We start from the raw sequence: 16,018 nt of genomic DNA, 5'->3' as shown, positions 1-16,018 counted from the left end.
AATAAGTTCATTTGTATCATTTTTCTAGGTTCCACATATAAGTGATATCATATGATATTTTTCTTTCTCTGCCTGACTTACTTCACTTACTATGATAATCTCCATGTCCATCCATGTTGCTGCAAATAGCATTATTTCATTCTTTTTTATGGCTGAGTAATATTCCATTGTATGTATGTATGTATGTATGTATGTATGTATGTATGTATGTATGTATATATATATATATATATATATATATATATATATATGCCACATCTTCTTTATCCATTCATCTACTGATGGACATTTAGGTTGCTTCCATATCTTGGCTATTGTTAATACTGCTGCAATGAGCATTGGGGTGCATGTATCTTTTTGAATTAGAGTTTTCTCCAGATATATGCCCAGGACTGGGATTGCTGGATCATATGATAGCTCTATTTTTAGTTTTTTGAGGAACCTCCATACTGTTCTCCATAGTGGCTGCACCAATATACATTCCCACCAACAGTGCAAGAGGGTTCCCTTCTCTCCACACCTTCTCCAGCATTTATTGTTTGTAGACTTTTTGATGATGGCCATTCTGACTGGTGTGAGGTGACACCTCATTACAGTTTTGATTTGCATTTCTCTAATAATTAGTGATTTTAAGCATCTTTTCATGTGCCTGTTGTTCCTCTGTATGTGTTCTTTGATGAAACATCTATTTAGGTCTTCTGACCATTTTTCAATCGGGTTGTTTGTTTTTTTGATGTTGAGCTGTATGAGCTGTTTATATATTTTGGAAATTAAGTCCTTGTCGCAGACCAACTGAATTTTATCAAGATCTCCAAGCACAGTAGAGTTTCGCTCAATGGCAAGGGCCCTGTTTGTGATTTGTGTGTTTTGTGGTTAAATCTATTTTCTTGCCCAGCACCGTGCTCAGCACATAGTTAAGAACTCAAAGCAGATTTGCTGAATGAGCGTGAATGAACAGGCCTCACAGCACTCAGGCAAAGGACAGAACTTAACACACACACACCTCCTCCCCAACATGATTATACACCAAGCATCTGCCTCCCCAAGTAGCAAGGATTAAAGAGTCTGTGAGATCGTTCCAGAGCAAAAAGGTGCCCTTGCTCTCCGTTCCCCTCACCCTGGACTGTGCACTGGGGCCAATATTGAATGTAGGGGGCCCCAGAGTCTGCCTGTTGCTCAATCGGTGTCTGCGGAGGGGCAGGAAATAGAGGCAGCGTCCAAGATACTTGGGAGGTGCGGGGAATTCAGGCCTAGCCGACCGGATGTCCCACTCTGGAGGAGGAAAGGGTCATGGTGCAAAGTTTACCAGAGGACAAGCCTGCTTCCTGGCACCAAAGCAAATGCATACTTGGGAGCAGTGGTGAGAAAAGAGACGGCGTATCAAGCTGGGAGCGGCTGGCTGAAGCTCTCACATCCAGCTGGGAGCCTGTCCTGGGAGAGGAGAGGAGGTGTCCACGTGTCTAGGAAGCGGGTGTGCCCAGCAGGCTGTGGGGAGGGTCTGGGCCCTGATGAAGTGTGTGTACGAGGCAGCTCCCACAGTCCGCGCCTCTTGGCCACACAGCGCCTTTCTAACGTCTCTTAGCACAAGCTGCGGGTAGGAAGGTCTCCCACTGCAAAATGCTTCAAGTCCCAGGCCTTCAAATGGGGGCTGGGAGAATAGTTTTAGGATTTCTTTTCTCCTGGGATAAGTCTACCTCCACCCCATCCTGATCATCACAGTCTTCAGAATGTCATAGTTTAGAGAGGTCAGGTACCCCCTCCTCTTTTACAGACAGATGGCCTCTGAAGTGACTTGCCCATGCTGTGAACAGTAAAACCCAAGGGCTCAGGCGTCTGGTCCAGCTTTCTAGGCCACAAATGCTGACCTTGTGTCTCTGTGGGCCTCACTGATAGGGTTAAATGATTCCACAGGGGCTCAGAGTTCACAGAGCATTTGGCCAAAGTCCCACCCAATGCAGGAATCTACAGCATTCTCAGCAGGGGTGGGCACCTTCCTCTGTGTCCGCCTCCAGAGATGAGCAGCTCACCCCCTCTCGAGAAAGTCCACTTTGCCTTTGGACAGGTAAGATTGTCATGACTACCTTTTTTTCTTCTTCTTCTTTTTTTTTTTTTGCCTGCGCCGGTCGTAGTTGCGGCATGTGGGATCTTCATTGCGGCATGTGGGCTCTTAGTTGCAGCATGCATGTGGGATCTAGTTCCCTGACCAGGGATAGAACCCAGGTCCCCTGCATTGGGAGCACAGAGTCTTAACCACTGGACCACCAGGGAAGTCCCGTGACTGCCTTTTTTATATGGAGCTGATTCCTGACTCCTTGTGACACCCCCTATTTTATGCAACCAAGAATAATCTACCTCTTCCCCCATGTCAGTTTCTTCAAATATTTAATGATAATTACAGTTTCTCTCTTCTCCTTTATCCCTTGCACTTCACTCTTCCTTGCTTGACATGGTCATTCACTGAGCAAATTCACTTGTGGATTCCATGGAGACAGACATGTTACTAGCCAACAACACCATTGTCTATCTTTTCAATAAATCTTATTTGAAGAGCTGTATCCTTTTGTGGCCACATAAGAGATGAGTTCCATCTCTTTAAGTGGCAGCGACACATCTGAGATGAACTGGCATTTTGAGCTAAAATTTAGGAGATGGTACAGTGTAGTGGTTAGAGGTTGAGCTGAGAGGTTAGAGTGAGTGGAGAGAGGCTGGCTGAGGGGAGAATCCCAGCTCCCCAGCTGACTAGTTGTATGACCTCAGCTTCTTCATCTGAACATCTTCCTTACAACACTGGTGTGAAGATGAACTGAATCAGGCCTGGAAAGACTTTGCACAGTGCTTGGCATGTATGTACCCAAACAGTGGATGCTATCATTATTATCCCATATTCTCATGTTTTTAACTCATACTCTGTGCATTATCCAATCTCTGATATGAGGTCAGAAGCAATATTCCTGATGTCGGGAGGGCCTGCTGATTCCTCCTGAGATTCTGGTGTACCTGCTCCACATGGGTTTTCTTTTCATGTTATACTGCTCATCTTCCACTGTATTGGCTTCATATTTATCAGGACCTTTTCCTCCCTCTTCTTTCAACTCTCACTCTTGGCCACCAGTGGAGCCTCAAACACCCCAGCCGGGAGCCCGGGTCTGGTGTAATAAGCAGGGTCAGGAAAACCACACCCTGTCCCAAGTTGGATTCTGCAGAGCCAGCTGTCCACTCCATTCCTCATACGTTCCTCTTTATTCCAAAATTACAACCTTCAGCTGGCAGAAAGTATGATGCCACCACTTGTTCCTCCTAAATCCCTCAGTTTACTGGAGACTCTGAAGACCCCAGACAACTATTTTTAGTTTTTTTGACTGTGTCATTCATTCCACTTAGATCAGCAAAAATAAGTGGGTTTGTGAGTCATAGCAAGCTCCCCACCTTGTTTTAGGCAACTAATCCAGGGAGACAGGACCCTTCCTATTAGCAAGTCATGCCTCTGGTATAGGGTGTTAAGGAAATAGGCTCCAAAGCCAGACTGCCTGGGCTCACATTCCAGTTACATTACCATTATCTGAGTGACTTTGGGCAAGTCATTTATGCTTTTTGAGTCTTAGTTTTCTCATCTAAAAACCATTACTCTTATCTCCCTCATAGAGTTATTATAATGATTAAATGAGATGTTATATATAGAAAACTTAGTGCAGTGCCTGACAACAGTAACGGCCAATCAATGTTAGCAATAGTGATGGTGGTGGTTTTGGTGGTGATGGTGGTGGTGCTACTGCTGCTGATTCTTCTCAGTGAGGTCTGGGCAGTGCCTGGCAAGAGTCACAGTCAATCAATGTCAGCAGTGGTGATGGTAGTGTTGGTGATAGTGGTGCTCGTAATGACGGTGGTGGTGACTGTGAAGATGGTGGTGGTGGTGGTACTTATGGTGGTGATGGTGGCGACGCTACTTCTGCTCCTGATTCTTCTTGGTGAGATCTGTGAGGAAACATTTCTTCCGCCTGTGATAAGTATTACAATTCTTTTCTCTTGACAGTTCCTAAGTATTCTTCTTGATCTCTTTTGAGTAGATACTGCTCCTGCTTTTCCAGAATGTCTTTACATTCCAGGGGTGAAACTTCACACTCCTGTAGCTCAAAAATATAGCAAGTTTTCCTGCTTTCATTTTCCTTCTCCATGATATGTTCTTCACCTTAGCACTCTCTTGAATCTTGTTTTAGTTCCCTCCATCCTTGCGGAACTAAGCAGACCTTCCAACTTCCCCTCAAGTCAGGAGGCTGCCTTGCATTTGCAGCACGGACAGTGACCACCTCTGGGGAGAAAACATTTCTATGAAACATACGCCCTGTAGATCCACACATTGATGTCTAGACTTCACGAGTAACAAGATGAGCCATGATCCTAGGCGTCCCCTCGGAGACTGCCCATGTGCTCACTTGCTCTTCTGTACTCACTCTTCCTCACCTTCTTCACCTCCTGATCTGCAGAATTATGGTGGACACAGCCTCTTCTTGTGGATATGCTCCCATGCAGGACTCCCGCACTTAGCTGAGGAAATCTCCCACCTGTCTGAGATTCCCCAAGGCACACAGTACACGCAGCACAGGCTGAGGGAAGTAATAGCAGATTCAGGAATCTTATTCTCAGTTCTCCTTTGGTATGTTTTCTAGACTAAACCTCCAAGCCAACAAAATCCCTCACTTTATATTTAGAGAGCATTTTACACACTATGACGTATGTTAGTTTTGATTCCAGAATACTGATACATTTGCTTTCCACAAAGTTGGGTAAACTGAGCCACAGGGAGGCTACATGATGGCTGTGCATTCACACAGAAGGATGGCAGCCTCCTGACTCCAGCCGGCTTCCCTCTACGAACTCACACGTGGTCCCACTGCTGTCTGGTTGCCTTGGCAGCATCAGCCATGGCGCTGTGGTCCTGCATCCCAGCCTTGCTGTCATTCTGGATGATGCTTTCAAGGAGTTATGAAGGGTAACAGTGTGTGCACTCAGCCACCTCAAGATGGAAACCTGATCAGAGCGGCAAATTGTTCTTGAGCCCCACCGAAGATACTGACGGAAAGTCTGGGAGCAGATCTGATTCAACTGAAAGAAAGGAAGGGCAAGGGAGGGAGCCTCCCCACTGGCTCCCCTGCTAATGGAGCCCCCGGGAGCTGAGCCCTGCTGACTTGGGGTATTCTGTGCTCGCCCCCCTCAGCCGGACACAGCCTCAGCATGCTGACTCTGCTGGTGCCGTGGCCAACAGCCCCCATACCACACAGTGATGCCGCACAAGATGCTAATGGGCTTTCATTGATTCTGCCGACAAGGCCAGTGAGAGTGTCACGTAACATGAAAGAATGCCGGAGCTTAGCTTGGCTTACCGAGACCCAGGGGGCTGTGTCCGTGTGTGTGTGGGCACATGCAGTCAGTGGCCTGACAAGGGCATCTTGGAACAGTGATTTGGATATCTTACGGCTAGACACGTTTGAATGGAATGGACATTCCACAAATCAGAATGACTGTTCCGAGGCACTATTGATCCTCAGTTCCCCCCAACTCCTAATCTATGTTTTGGTGATAGAACGTGACCTTTACGATGGCCTGCCAAGTGTCCCCCTCATCCCTAGACAGTAGTTCTCAGTCTTAGGAGTAGCGAATGAATCACCCAAGAAGCTTATTAAGATTGTAGATTTCTAAGATTTCCCATTCCTAGAAGTCCAGAGTGGGCCCAGAAATCTATTTTCATCAGTTCTGCAGTGAAGCTGATGTCATGGTCCACGGAACACACCCTAAGGGACACTAGCACAGCCCTTGTGGCTTTCTCTCATATTCCCTCTTTTGTTAAGATATGTCTACATATTCTTCTTTAGTGGAGTTTGTAAAAATTGACAGCCACTGGTGGAAAACACTTGATCAGCTCTGTTGGGATGCCTTTGGGAGCGTGGACCAGAGGGGAGATAAGGAGCCCTGCTCATCCCAGGAGAACCACCCAAGTGGCCAATACGTGGCACAGGCCATCCCTGTTTATAGTCGGGCAGCCTGTTTTCCCTGCGTTTGTGCTTTGGGAAGTTTGTGAGTCTGGGCTGTGTGCCAACTGGGTCATGCTGCAGGAGTCCTCCAGGGTGGGAACCTCCCCCACTTCCCTCCAGGCTGTAGAAGCAGTTAGCGAAGCTGGGACAGGAGAGCCCTGGGAGATGGCACTCGTGGACGGTGACGTGCCCCATGGGGAGGACTCACGGCTTGGTCCACGGATCTTGATGGGCTTACTGCTCGTCATGGACTGGGAGCATGTCTGACACAAACATTCCTTCCCGCTGAAGGTCACCTTGTCTCCAATGGGGAAAGGCTTCCTGCAAGAGGGATGAAGGAGAAATTCAACACCACCTCTCCAGAGGGTTCTGTGTCTATAGGTGACTTGACAACACATGTGCTTGAAGATCTTTGGTAGCACACACAGCACACATAGAGCACCGGCTACATTCAAGTGCTGTTCACGGGGCCAGGCTAAACCACTCAGTTAGGGCCAGGACCGGAACTGGAGACCCAGTTGGGCCATTTACATGATTTTTAAACACTGGGCAAATCATGACACTTATTTGGGCTTACATTTCTCTTCTATGATGAAGAGGCTAAAAACGTCTCAGAGGTACTTCCTCTTCCTGGAAGGACTTCTTCCATCCCAACTTGACCTATCCCCTGTATGTCAGGAAGAACTCATTCAACTCCCCAACTTGCCAAAATTTCCTTCTTTCACTCCACAGGAAGTTTAGACATCCTCAAAGAACCTCTTCCTCTGCTCGCCTGCATTTGTGCAGTTTGAGTTCCACAGCTCAGGGGCTCAAGCTCGTCATGTCCTGCCTCCCTAACTAAATATAAAGCACATAGAACCCTCAGCACAGCTGATCCCATCACACAGCAGCTCTCGCTCGTGCAGTTTGGGATGCCTGTTAATATGGACTCTGAGCTTATGGCCCCCGTAAGCCTGCAGTGGCTCCGCTGCCCTTACATTAGCAACATGAACAATGGAGGGAGTGCCAGGGAGAGAGGGGAGCCGTGTTCTCATCACAGCCCAGGCACTGACTCATGGTAAAAGGACCCGGCATGACCTTGGGAAGGCGCCTATTCTCCATGGGGCTTCACAAAACCTCCACTTTAGACCATACGGACCCTATTGTGCAAACTTCCAATGGTTCTGGGATTCCAGGTCTTAAGGGTTGGACGGATGGATGAATGAATGAATTCCACTGGGTGATAATATTTTCTTACGCACTGTGTCGTTAGTCTCAATCAGAAACTCTAATTGGTTAGTTACTCTAACTGGTAACAAAGAAGTGGTTATTTTAAGAGGAGAATAATTAATCTATAAATGACTTTCCCAATTAAAAAATGCATACATATACTCCAATCGTGCTTTACTTATGACTTAATCAGAGCAGTCCATTAAATTTTAACATATCTGTGGGCAGGGTTGAGGTTTTCTTTATTTTTTCATCTACTTAATATTGTGCTTAGCATACACTGGGCCCTTAATGTACATTTGCTAAGTTAACAAGCAATGAGGATGCTGAGGGTAGGGAGGAGGGACGGCGTGAGCTTTCCATCACCTATCAGAGGTCTTGAGAGGCTAGATAATGATCATTATGATAATGAAGAGAATAATAAAAGTGGACACAATTTGGTACCAGTCATTGAGATAAGGTCTCTCTGCATGTACCATCTCATTTATCTTCATGGAAATCCAATGAAGTTGGACTGGCTTTGATGTCGATTCACCAATGAAGCTGAGGCTTACAGAGGTGGGGTCACCTGCCAGGGTCATGGAGGAAGGCTATAAACAGATATCCCAGTACTGCATGTGGCTGAGGGTGTGAGAGCCTGAGCCAGATTCATGGATTCCAAACTGAGTTTTGAGAGGCCAGAGGGCCCTCAGAGGTTCCTTCAGGACCTTTTGATGGGAAGTGGGAGGCTGAGTGTTGGGGCTCAGATCCTACGCTGCCTTCATCTCGGGACAAACTAGTGTTTTATACTAGATCACGTTTGACAAACAGGATTCAGCCGCTAAATGTTTGAAAACCACTGGCCTGTCAGGTCCTTCCACCCCGAGATTAGAGGATGCAAGTGTCCAGCATAAAGCCAAGTAAGCCCCAGATCTGCCTGGGGAAGGCCACTTCTTCCCTTCTGCAGGATCCCAGGCAGAGGGTCCCCGCCCCCGCTGGCCTCCTGCTCACCTGCACAAGCTGCACACGAAGCACTTGGGGTGGTAGGTGCGGCCCAGAGCAGAGATGACCTCGCCCGTGATAAAGTCCCGGCAGCTGTCACAGCGGGTGCCGTAGAGTTGCTGGTAGTCCTGGGTGCAGATGTACTCCTGGTTCTTGAAGAAGAAGCCTGACTGAGCCAGGCCACAGCCACACACTTGGGGAAACAGGGCGGGAAACAAAGGCAGGTGAGTCCAGGGAGGGTCTGCAAGCATGAGGTTCTTGCTGGGGACAAGGCTGCTGTCTGACTCAGTCATAAGTGGCCAGAGAATGGTGATGCATGGGACCTCATGGGCCTTTGGGGCCAGTGCTCCTTAAAGGATGGCCCGAAGACCACTTGCATCAGAATCACCTGGCGGGCTTCTTGAGATGCAGCTGCCTGGACCTGAATCAGACTCCCTGGGGTTGGAGCCCAGGCATCTGCATTTTAGCACACTCCCCAGCTGATCCTGATGCATGCTGAGACCACCCATGCTATACAATCCTCTCAAAACATGGAGGAAAAGTTTAAAGCCGTGTGGCTTACGCAGTGCAACACAGCTGGTGGTATCATGAGTTTGATGAAAGAATCATTCAGTTAAAAATGTCCTGGGCATTTCCTACGTGCATGAGTCTGTGCTAGGTGAAGACAAGCTAGGATGGCAATGGGATGTATGATTTGAAGATTATAATCCATCTTCACCATAGCCATAAAAGGTAGATCCGTTCCCAGGCAGGAATGATAAAACACAATCCTTGAACTCCAAAGAGCTAACAATGGATGCAGAGGGAAGACCACATAGAACATACATCAGTGGGGACAGGCCATGGGCTGGTGTAGGTAGCAAGTGCTGTGAGTGGGAGGAATCAATGAAGGCTTTCTGGAGGAGGTAGCATCTAAGTTGAAGTGAAGGAATGGAATGAGCTAAAGCACAAAGGCAGGAAACTGCAAGCGATATTTGTGTGGAGATGGGACTAGGGTAAGGGTGGTGTTTTTAGAGAGTGGAAGGCAATATTACAGGAAAATATTGCCAGGCCAGTTGGAGGAAGAGGGGCCAAGTCCAGTTTAAGACGTTTAGGCTTTGTGGGAAACTAGGAAGCCATGGATGGTTTTCCCCCTAGTTTTTAAAATCTTAAATTATTTTGAAAAATCTCGGACATATACAACAGTAGAGAGAAGATTATAATGATTCCCCATTACCCAGCTGCAGAAATGATCAATTGCACTGATGACTTCTGAACAGAGAGGCAACATGATTTCATAAGGTACTTTATAAAGTCTTTGGGGATATCCTCGTGGACAATATGAAGTAATATAGGGCAGATAATAGAACAGCAGGTGGATATAATTATAGGTGTCTGAACAACTGAATCATGTGGGACTCCCCTCCCCCAAACGACTTAGAAACGTGGGAAATGAGATTTCCCTCTGAGAGTTAAGTTATGAAATGAACACATAATGGGAAGAGCAGAAGGAGGCTAAGTTTCTTCCAAGAGACTGAATGACTCTCTGGGCCACCAGAACTGCTGAGTTTATTGATCCAGCTAAAGCAAGGATGGGTCAGCCAGGAAGGGGCTTGTCAGCAATCAAAGGAAGGCCACTGGAGAGCTCATTCAAATCCCGAGACCAGCTCCCTTTGTTCTGAGTCTGACAGTTTGACTTTCTACATAGGTTGCCTTTGTGAGAGAAGCAGCTGATCAGGGCAACATGAACTAGTACAACGGAGAGTTACAGCTCTTGTTTATGTTAATAAACAGGCACTCAGGTTTTATTCATCGGTTTCCCAAAGAGGTGGTTAGCATGACTCAGCTTTACCAAGCGTGATCCACGGTGGGGAAACCAACAAGATGGTTTCCAAGCCTGTAAGTGCGAGGACCTGGCCTGGACTGGGTGACATCACCCCAGTAAATACTCTCTTATCTTTAATAGGGAACGTTGTTTTGCAAAAGCAGCCAGGTTAAAAGTAGGAGGGACTTCTAGGTGAATGTCAGAAGTATTCTGCAAGTGTTTGTTCACTCTGCAGGCCAGAGGTAGGCTCCAAGGGCCAAGGTGAGGGAGGAGGGCAGCTCCAAATGTCACAGCACCACGGGAAACGGTCTAGGACCATGAGAGACTCTGCTCTGGGAGTCAGACCACCTGGGCTATCTAACTCTCTGGGTGACACTGAACTTGGTCCTCTGTGGTCTGGGGCTCTGTTCACTTCTGTGTAAAGAGCAGAAACCAGACAAGAAATGACCTGAGCTTTTCTTCTGACACTGACATCCTGTGAGTCTAGGAGAAGGTAGGGCTGACTATATGCCTAAACATTTTAAATTCCAAGTGAGGTAGAGCTGGCAGCCACTGGAGACCATCCCTGCAGAGAGTCAGGGCTTATGAGTAGAAGCGGTGCTGGTGGTGGTGGTAGGTGGGGAAGGGTCCAACTTTCATCAGGCTTCATGAAAACTCATCACATCAAACAATGCCTGGTCTGGAAGGCAGGCAAGGCCAGAGAACAGGCTGTTCTGGGATGTGCAGGTGGCAGATCAATTGACTTCATGGCTGTGGAATTAGTCAGGTCGTGGCCTACAACCTCATTGGAAACAGCTCCTGTTTTTTCCCTTCTTTTCTCTCCTTTGTGTCCCCTGCCAACTCCACTTCCAGAGCCACCTCTCCCAGTGGAGAAAACCAGGAGGCCATATGAAAACTTGGAACAATCTGTTCCTTCATTTCCCCCAAGGAGCTGAAGGAGGAAGGTAGAAAGGATGTAAAGGTTGATAAGAATCCCAGGGGTTCCTGGAAATACAGTGGGGAACACGGGGTGGAAGGAAAGCTGGACCAGCACGACAGATGTATCTGAGGCTGAGCAGAGCTCTTCATTCAAATAACAGGAAAGGCCATGGAGAGGGTCTGTAGTATGGAAGTGATGTGGAATTAATACATCCAGGGCAGTCATTATTCTGTGAATCAGAAAAATAAAGTCTATTAATTAAAAGAAAGATCATATAGTCTGACAATGGGACAGAATATGGGAACTCAGAACTGCTTCCAGAAAACACAGAATGCTCATTGTAAATATAATGCCTAGAATAGGACATGCACACAGCCCTACTGTGTTTCAGTGGAAAATGTACCGTTTTGAGGGTCACTGGACCTTCCAATTCCTCCATATTCCCATTCTAGCACTCAGGTGCTGTGTGACTTTGAAAAAGTGACCTCACCCCTCTGGAGCTCAGTCACCTCATTTGTAAAATGAGGGGGCTATGTGGTAACTGAGGACACATCCAGATATGAGAGTCTAGGATTCTGTTGATTTTCAACTTTTCAAATGAGACAGTTTTATGGAATTTCAAAATCAAAGTGTTAGAAGGGTCCCTGAGGGTGATCTCATTCATTATTTTAAACATTTAAATTGTGAAATATATTATACATACAGAAGATGTAGTAAATATATATGTACAGTGTAAAGAAGAATAATAAAACATGCTCCCAGCTACTCACTACAGAGTTTATGAAATAGAACATCACCAGCAGCTCGGAAGCCTGTTCCCGTCTCCCTAAGAGCGCCCTGCTTCCCACACCACGTCCCAAATTGTGTTTATCATTCTCTTGCTTTTCTTTACAGTTTTACTACCTTTGAGGTATCTACAAACAATATATTGTTTAGTTTTGCCTGTTTTTGAACTTTATATGGATGGAATCATACTGCATCTACTCTTCTGTGTAATTTACTGCTTCATTCTCTCAGTATTATGTTTTTGAGATTCATCCATGTCGATGCATGTAGTTGTGGGCCATTCATTTTCACTGCGGTGCTGTATTTCGTTGTCTGACTATATCACAATTGATCTATTCCACTGCCGAAGGACATCCAAGCTGCTTGTGGTTTTTTTTTTTCCTTTATGGAAATGCTGCCTTGAACATTCTTGTATTTGTGAGGTGATGTCTCACTGTTTTCCATAAGTTTTTCCCATTTACATTCCCACCAGCAGTTCTCACTGAGCTATATTATCACAGACACCAGGTAACACCTAACTTATATTTAGTTAACATGGTACAGGTGAAAGGATGTTCTATTGTGATTTTAAATTTAATTTCCCTGATTATTAATGAAATTGAGAATGTTATTACCTGTTTATGGGCCATTTGTGTTTTCAAGGTTTATCCACATGGAGCATGTATCAGTATTTCTTTTCTACTGATGAATAATATTCCACTGTATGGATATACCACATTGTACTTATCCTTTCACTGGCTGATGGATATTTGAATTGTTTCAAACTTTTGACTTTATGAATAATATTGCTATGAACATTTGTGTACAAGTTTTTGTATGAACATACATTACTTGAGCGTAAGTCTAGCAGTGGAATTTGGAATTGTTGGGGTTATATGGTAACTCTACGTTTACCCCTAGAGGAACTGCAAGATTGTTTTCCAAAGCACCTACACATTTTACATTTCCACCAGCAAGGTATGAGGGTTCCAATTCCTCCATATTCTTGCCAACACTTGTATTATCTGTCTTTTTTGATTATAGACAACTGAGTGGGTGTGAAGTTTATCTCATTGTGGTTTTATTTGCATTTCATTGATGGCTAATGATGTTGAGCATTTCTTCATGTCCTTATTGGACATTTATATAACTTCTTCAGAGAAATGTCTATTCATATCCTTTGCCCATTTTGAAATTGGGTTATTTGTCTTTTTTATTATTAAGTTGTAAGCATTCTTTATATAGTCTAGATACAAGCCCTTTACCAGATATATGATTTGCAAATTTTATCTCCCATTCTGTGTGTTGCCTTTCACATTCTTCATGGTATGTTTTGAAGCAAAAAAGTTTTTAATTTTGATGATGTTCAATTTATCTATTTTTCCTTAGTTGTTTGTGCTTTGGGTGTCATGTCCGAGAAGGCTTTGCCTAACTTAAGGTCACAAAGATTTACTCCTATATTTTCTCTTAACAATTTTATAGTTTTAGCTCTTACATTTAGGTTTTTGACTTATTTTGAGCTAATTTTTGTGTATGATGTGAAGAAGAAGGCAACTTTTTTTTTTTCTCATATATATGTTCAGTTTTCCTAGCATCATTTGTTGAAGACTGTTCTTTCCCTATTGAATTATTTTGGTTGCCTCGATGACATTCAACTGACCATAAATATAAGGGTTTATTTTTCCACTCTCATTTCGACTCTATTGATCTATATGTCTATCCTTGTACCACATTGTTTTGTTTATTGTAGCTTTGTAGTAAGTTTTGAAAGTGGGAAGTTTGACTCTTCCAACCTTGTTCTTCTTTTTCAAGATTTCTTTGGCTATTTTATGTTCCTTTCAATTCCATATGCATTTTAGAATCAGTTTGTCAATTTCTACAGAGAAGCAAGTGGGGATTTTTATAGGGATTACATGTGTTATGAACTGAATAGTGTCCTCCCCCAAATTCATATGTTGAAGTCCCAAGCCCTAATGTGATGGTACTTAGATAGGTGGCCTTTAGGAGGAAATCAGGTTTAGATGAGGTCATAAGGATGGGCCCTTCATTATGGGATTAGTGACCTCATTAGAAGAGACACCAGCAAACTTGCTCATTCTCATTCTCCCTCTCTTTCTCTCTGCTCCTCCCTCCCTCCCTCTGTGACATGTGAGGAAACAGTGAGAGGGTAGCTGTCTGCAAGCCAGGAAGGGAGCTCTCCATAACCCGACTATGAAGGCACCTTAATCTTGGACTTCCAGCCTCCAGAACTGTGAGAAAATACACTACTGTTGTTTAAGCCATCCAATCTATGTTATTTTGTTATGGCAGCCTGAGCTAAGGTAGCACTAAGTTTGTAGATTGATCTAAAGAATATTGCCATCATAACAATGTTAAGGCTTCTGATCCATGAACATGGTATATTTTTCCATTTACATAGATATTCTTTAATATTTTGTAGTTTTCAAAGTATAAATTTTACACTTTTGTTAAATACTTCTTCTTTTTTTTTAATGTAGCTCTCAAAGCTTTTCCAGATCTTTATTATTTAAGAGAACATATCACCCCTCCTAGGTATATGGACAAGAGAAATCATATATATGTTTACCAGCAGACACATAAAAGAATGTCTATAGCCACATTATATGTAATGCTGGACACAACTCAAATGCTCATCAACAGTAAGAAGAATAAATTCATGGTGGCATAATATAATCACACAATGGAACGTATAGCAATGAGAATGAAAAACCATAAATACATGAAACAACAAGACTGACTCTCACAAACAAAATATTAGCACAGGAAGCCAGATGTAAAAAAGTACCCACACTGGGACTTCCCTGGTGGCACAGTGGTTAAGAATCTGCCTGCCAATATGGGGGACACGGGTTCGAGCCCTAGTCTGAGAAGATCCCACATGCCACGGAGCGACTAGGCCCGTGAGCCACAACTACTGAGCCTGCACGTCTGGAGCCTGTGCTCCACAACGGGAGAGGTTGCGACGGTGAGAGGCCCCCGCACCATGATGAAGAGTGGCCCCCGCTCGCCGCAACTGGAGAAAGCCCTCACACAGAAACGAAGACCCAACACAGCCAAAAATAAATATAAATAAATAAATAAATTTAAAAAAAAAAAAAAGTACCCACACTACTTACATGATGTTTACAACAGGCAAAACTTATTTATGATGTTAGAAGTCAGGACAGTGGATACTTTTGATGCGGGGCAGTGACTGGTGGGACATGCAAAGTAAGTTTCTGGGGTGCTGGTGATATGCTGTTTCTTTTTTTGTTGTTGTCGTTTTTTGTTTGTTTTGGGTTTTTGTTAAATTCTTTAATTTTTAATTTTATATATTTTTTTATACAGCAGGTTCTTATTAGTCATCAATTTTATACACATCAGTGTATACATGTCAATCCCAATTGCCCAATTCATCACACCACCACCCCCAACCTCCTGTCGCTTTCCCCCCTTGGTGTCCATACATTTGTTCTCTACATCTGTGTCTCAACTTCTGCCCTGCAAACCGGTTCATCTGTACCATTTTTCTAGGTTCCACATATATGCGTTAATATACAATATTTGTTTTTCTCTGACTTACTTCACTCTGTATGACAGTCTCTAGATCCATCCACGTCTCAACAAATGGCTCAATTTCGTTCCTTTTTATGGCTGAGTAATATTCCATTGTATATATGTACCACAACTTCTTTATCCATTCGTCTGTCGATGGGCATTTAGGTTGCTTCCATGACCTGGCTATTGTAAATAGTGCTGCAATAAACATTGGGGTGCATGTGTCTTTTTGAATTATGGTTTTCTCTGGGTATATGCCCAGTAGTGGGATTGCTGGATCATATGGTAATTTTTAGTTTTTTAAGGACCCTCCATACTGTTCTCCATAGTGGCTGTATCAGTTTACATTCCCACCAACAGGGCAAGAGGGTTCCCTTTTCTCCACACCCTCTCCAGCATTTGTTGTTTGTAGATTTTCTGATGACACCCATTCTAACTGGTGTGAGGTGGTACCTCATAGTAGTTTTGATTTGCATTTCTCTAATAATCAGTGATGTTGAGCAACTTTTCATGTGCTTCTTGGCCATCTCTATGTTTTCTTTGGAGAAATGTCTATTTAGGTCTTCGGCCCATTTTTGGATTGGCTTTTTTGTTTTTTTAATATTAAGCTGCGTGAGCTGTTTATATATTTTGGAGATTAATCCTTTGTCCGTTGATTCGTTTGCAAATGTTTTCTCCCATTCTGAGGGTTGTCTTTTCGTCTTGTTTATGGTTTCCTTTCCAATAAATACTTTTGCTGTGCATAAGCTTTGAAGT

The 16,018-nt window shown here is 44.3% G+C and overlaps 1 protein-coding gene across 7 annotated transcripts in view; it reads right to left on the bottom strand.

Annotated features, from left to right (window-relative positions):
* ABLIM3 (actin binding LIM protein family member 3) overlaps positions 1-16,018 on the bottom strand; it is a 185,163-nt gene that overhangs the window by 65,554 nt on the left and 103,591 nt on the right. For all 7 annotated transcript variants that reach the window (XM_082382713.1, XM_082382719.1, XM_082382715.1 and 4 more), the window contains 2 exons: positions 8,226-8,409; positions 6,235-6,347 (listed from right to left, as the gene is read on the bottom strand). In XM_082382713.1, the coding sequence (XP_082238839.1) occupies positions 6,235-6,347; positions 8,226-8,409 (297 nt within the window). The remainder of the gene's footprint in view (positions 1-6,234; positions 6,348-8,225; positions 8,410-16,018) is intronic.

This window comes from Balaenoptera borealis (assembly GCF_965194805.1).
Source record: "Balaenoptera borealis genome assembly, chromosome: 2".
Taxonomy (NCBI): Eukaryota; Metazoa; Chordata; class Mammalia; order Artiodactyla; family Balaenopteridae; genus Balaenoptera; species Balaenoptera borealis.
The sequence above is the reverse complement of the archived record's forward strand: the minus strand, read 5'-3'. Positions and strand labels throughout refer to the sequence as shown.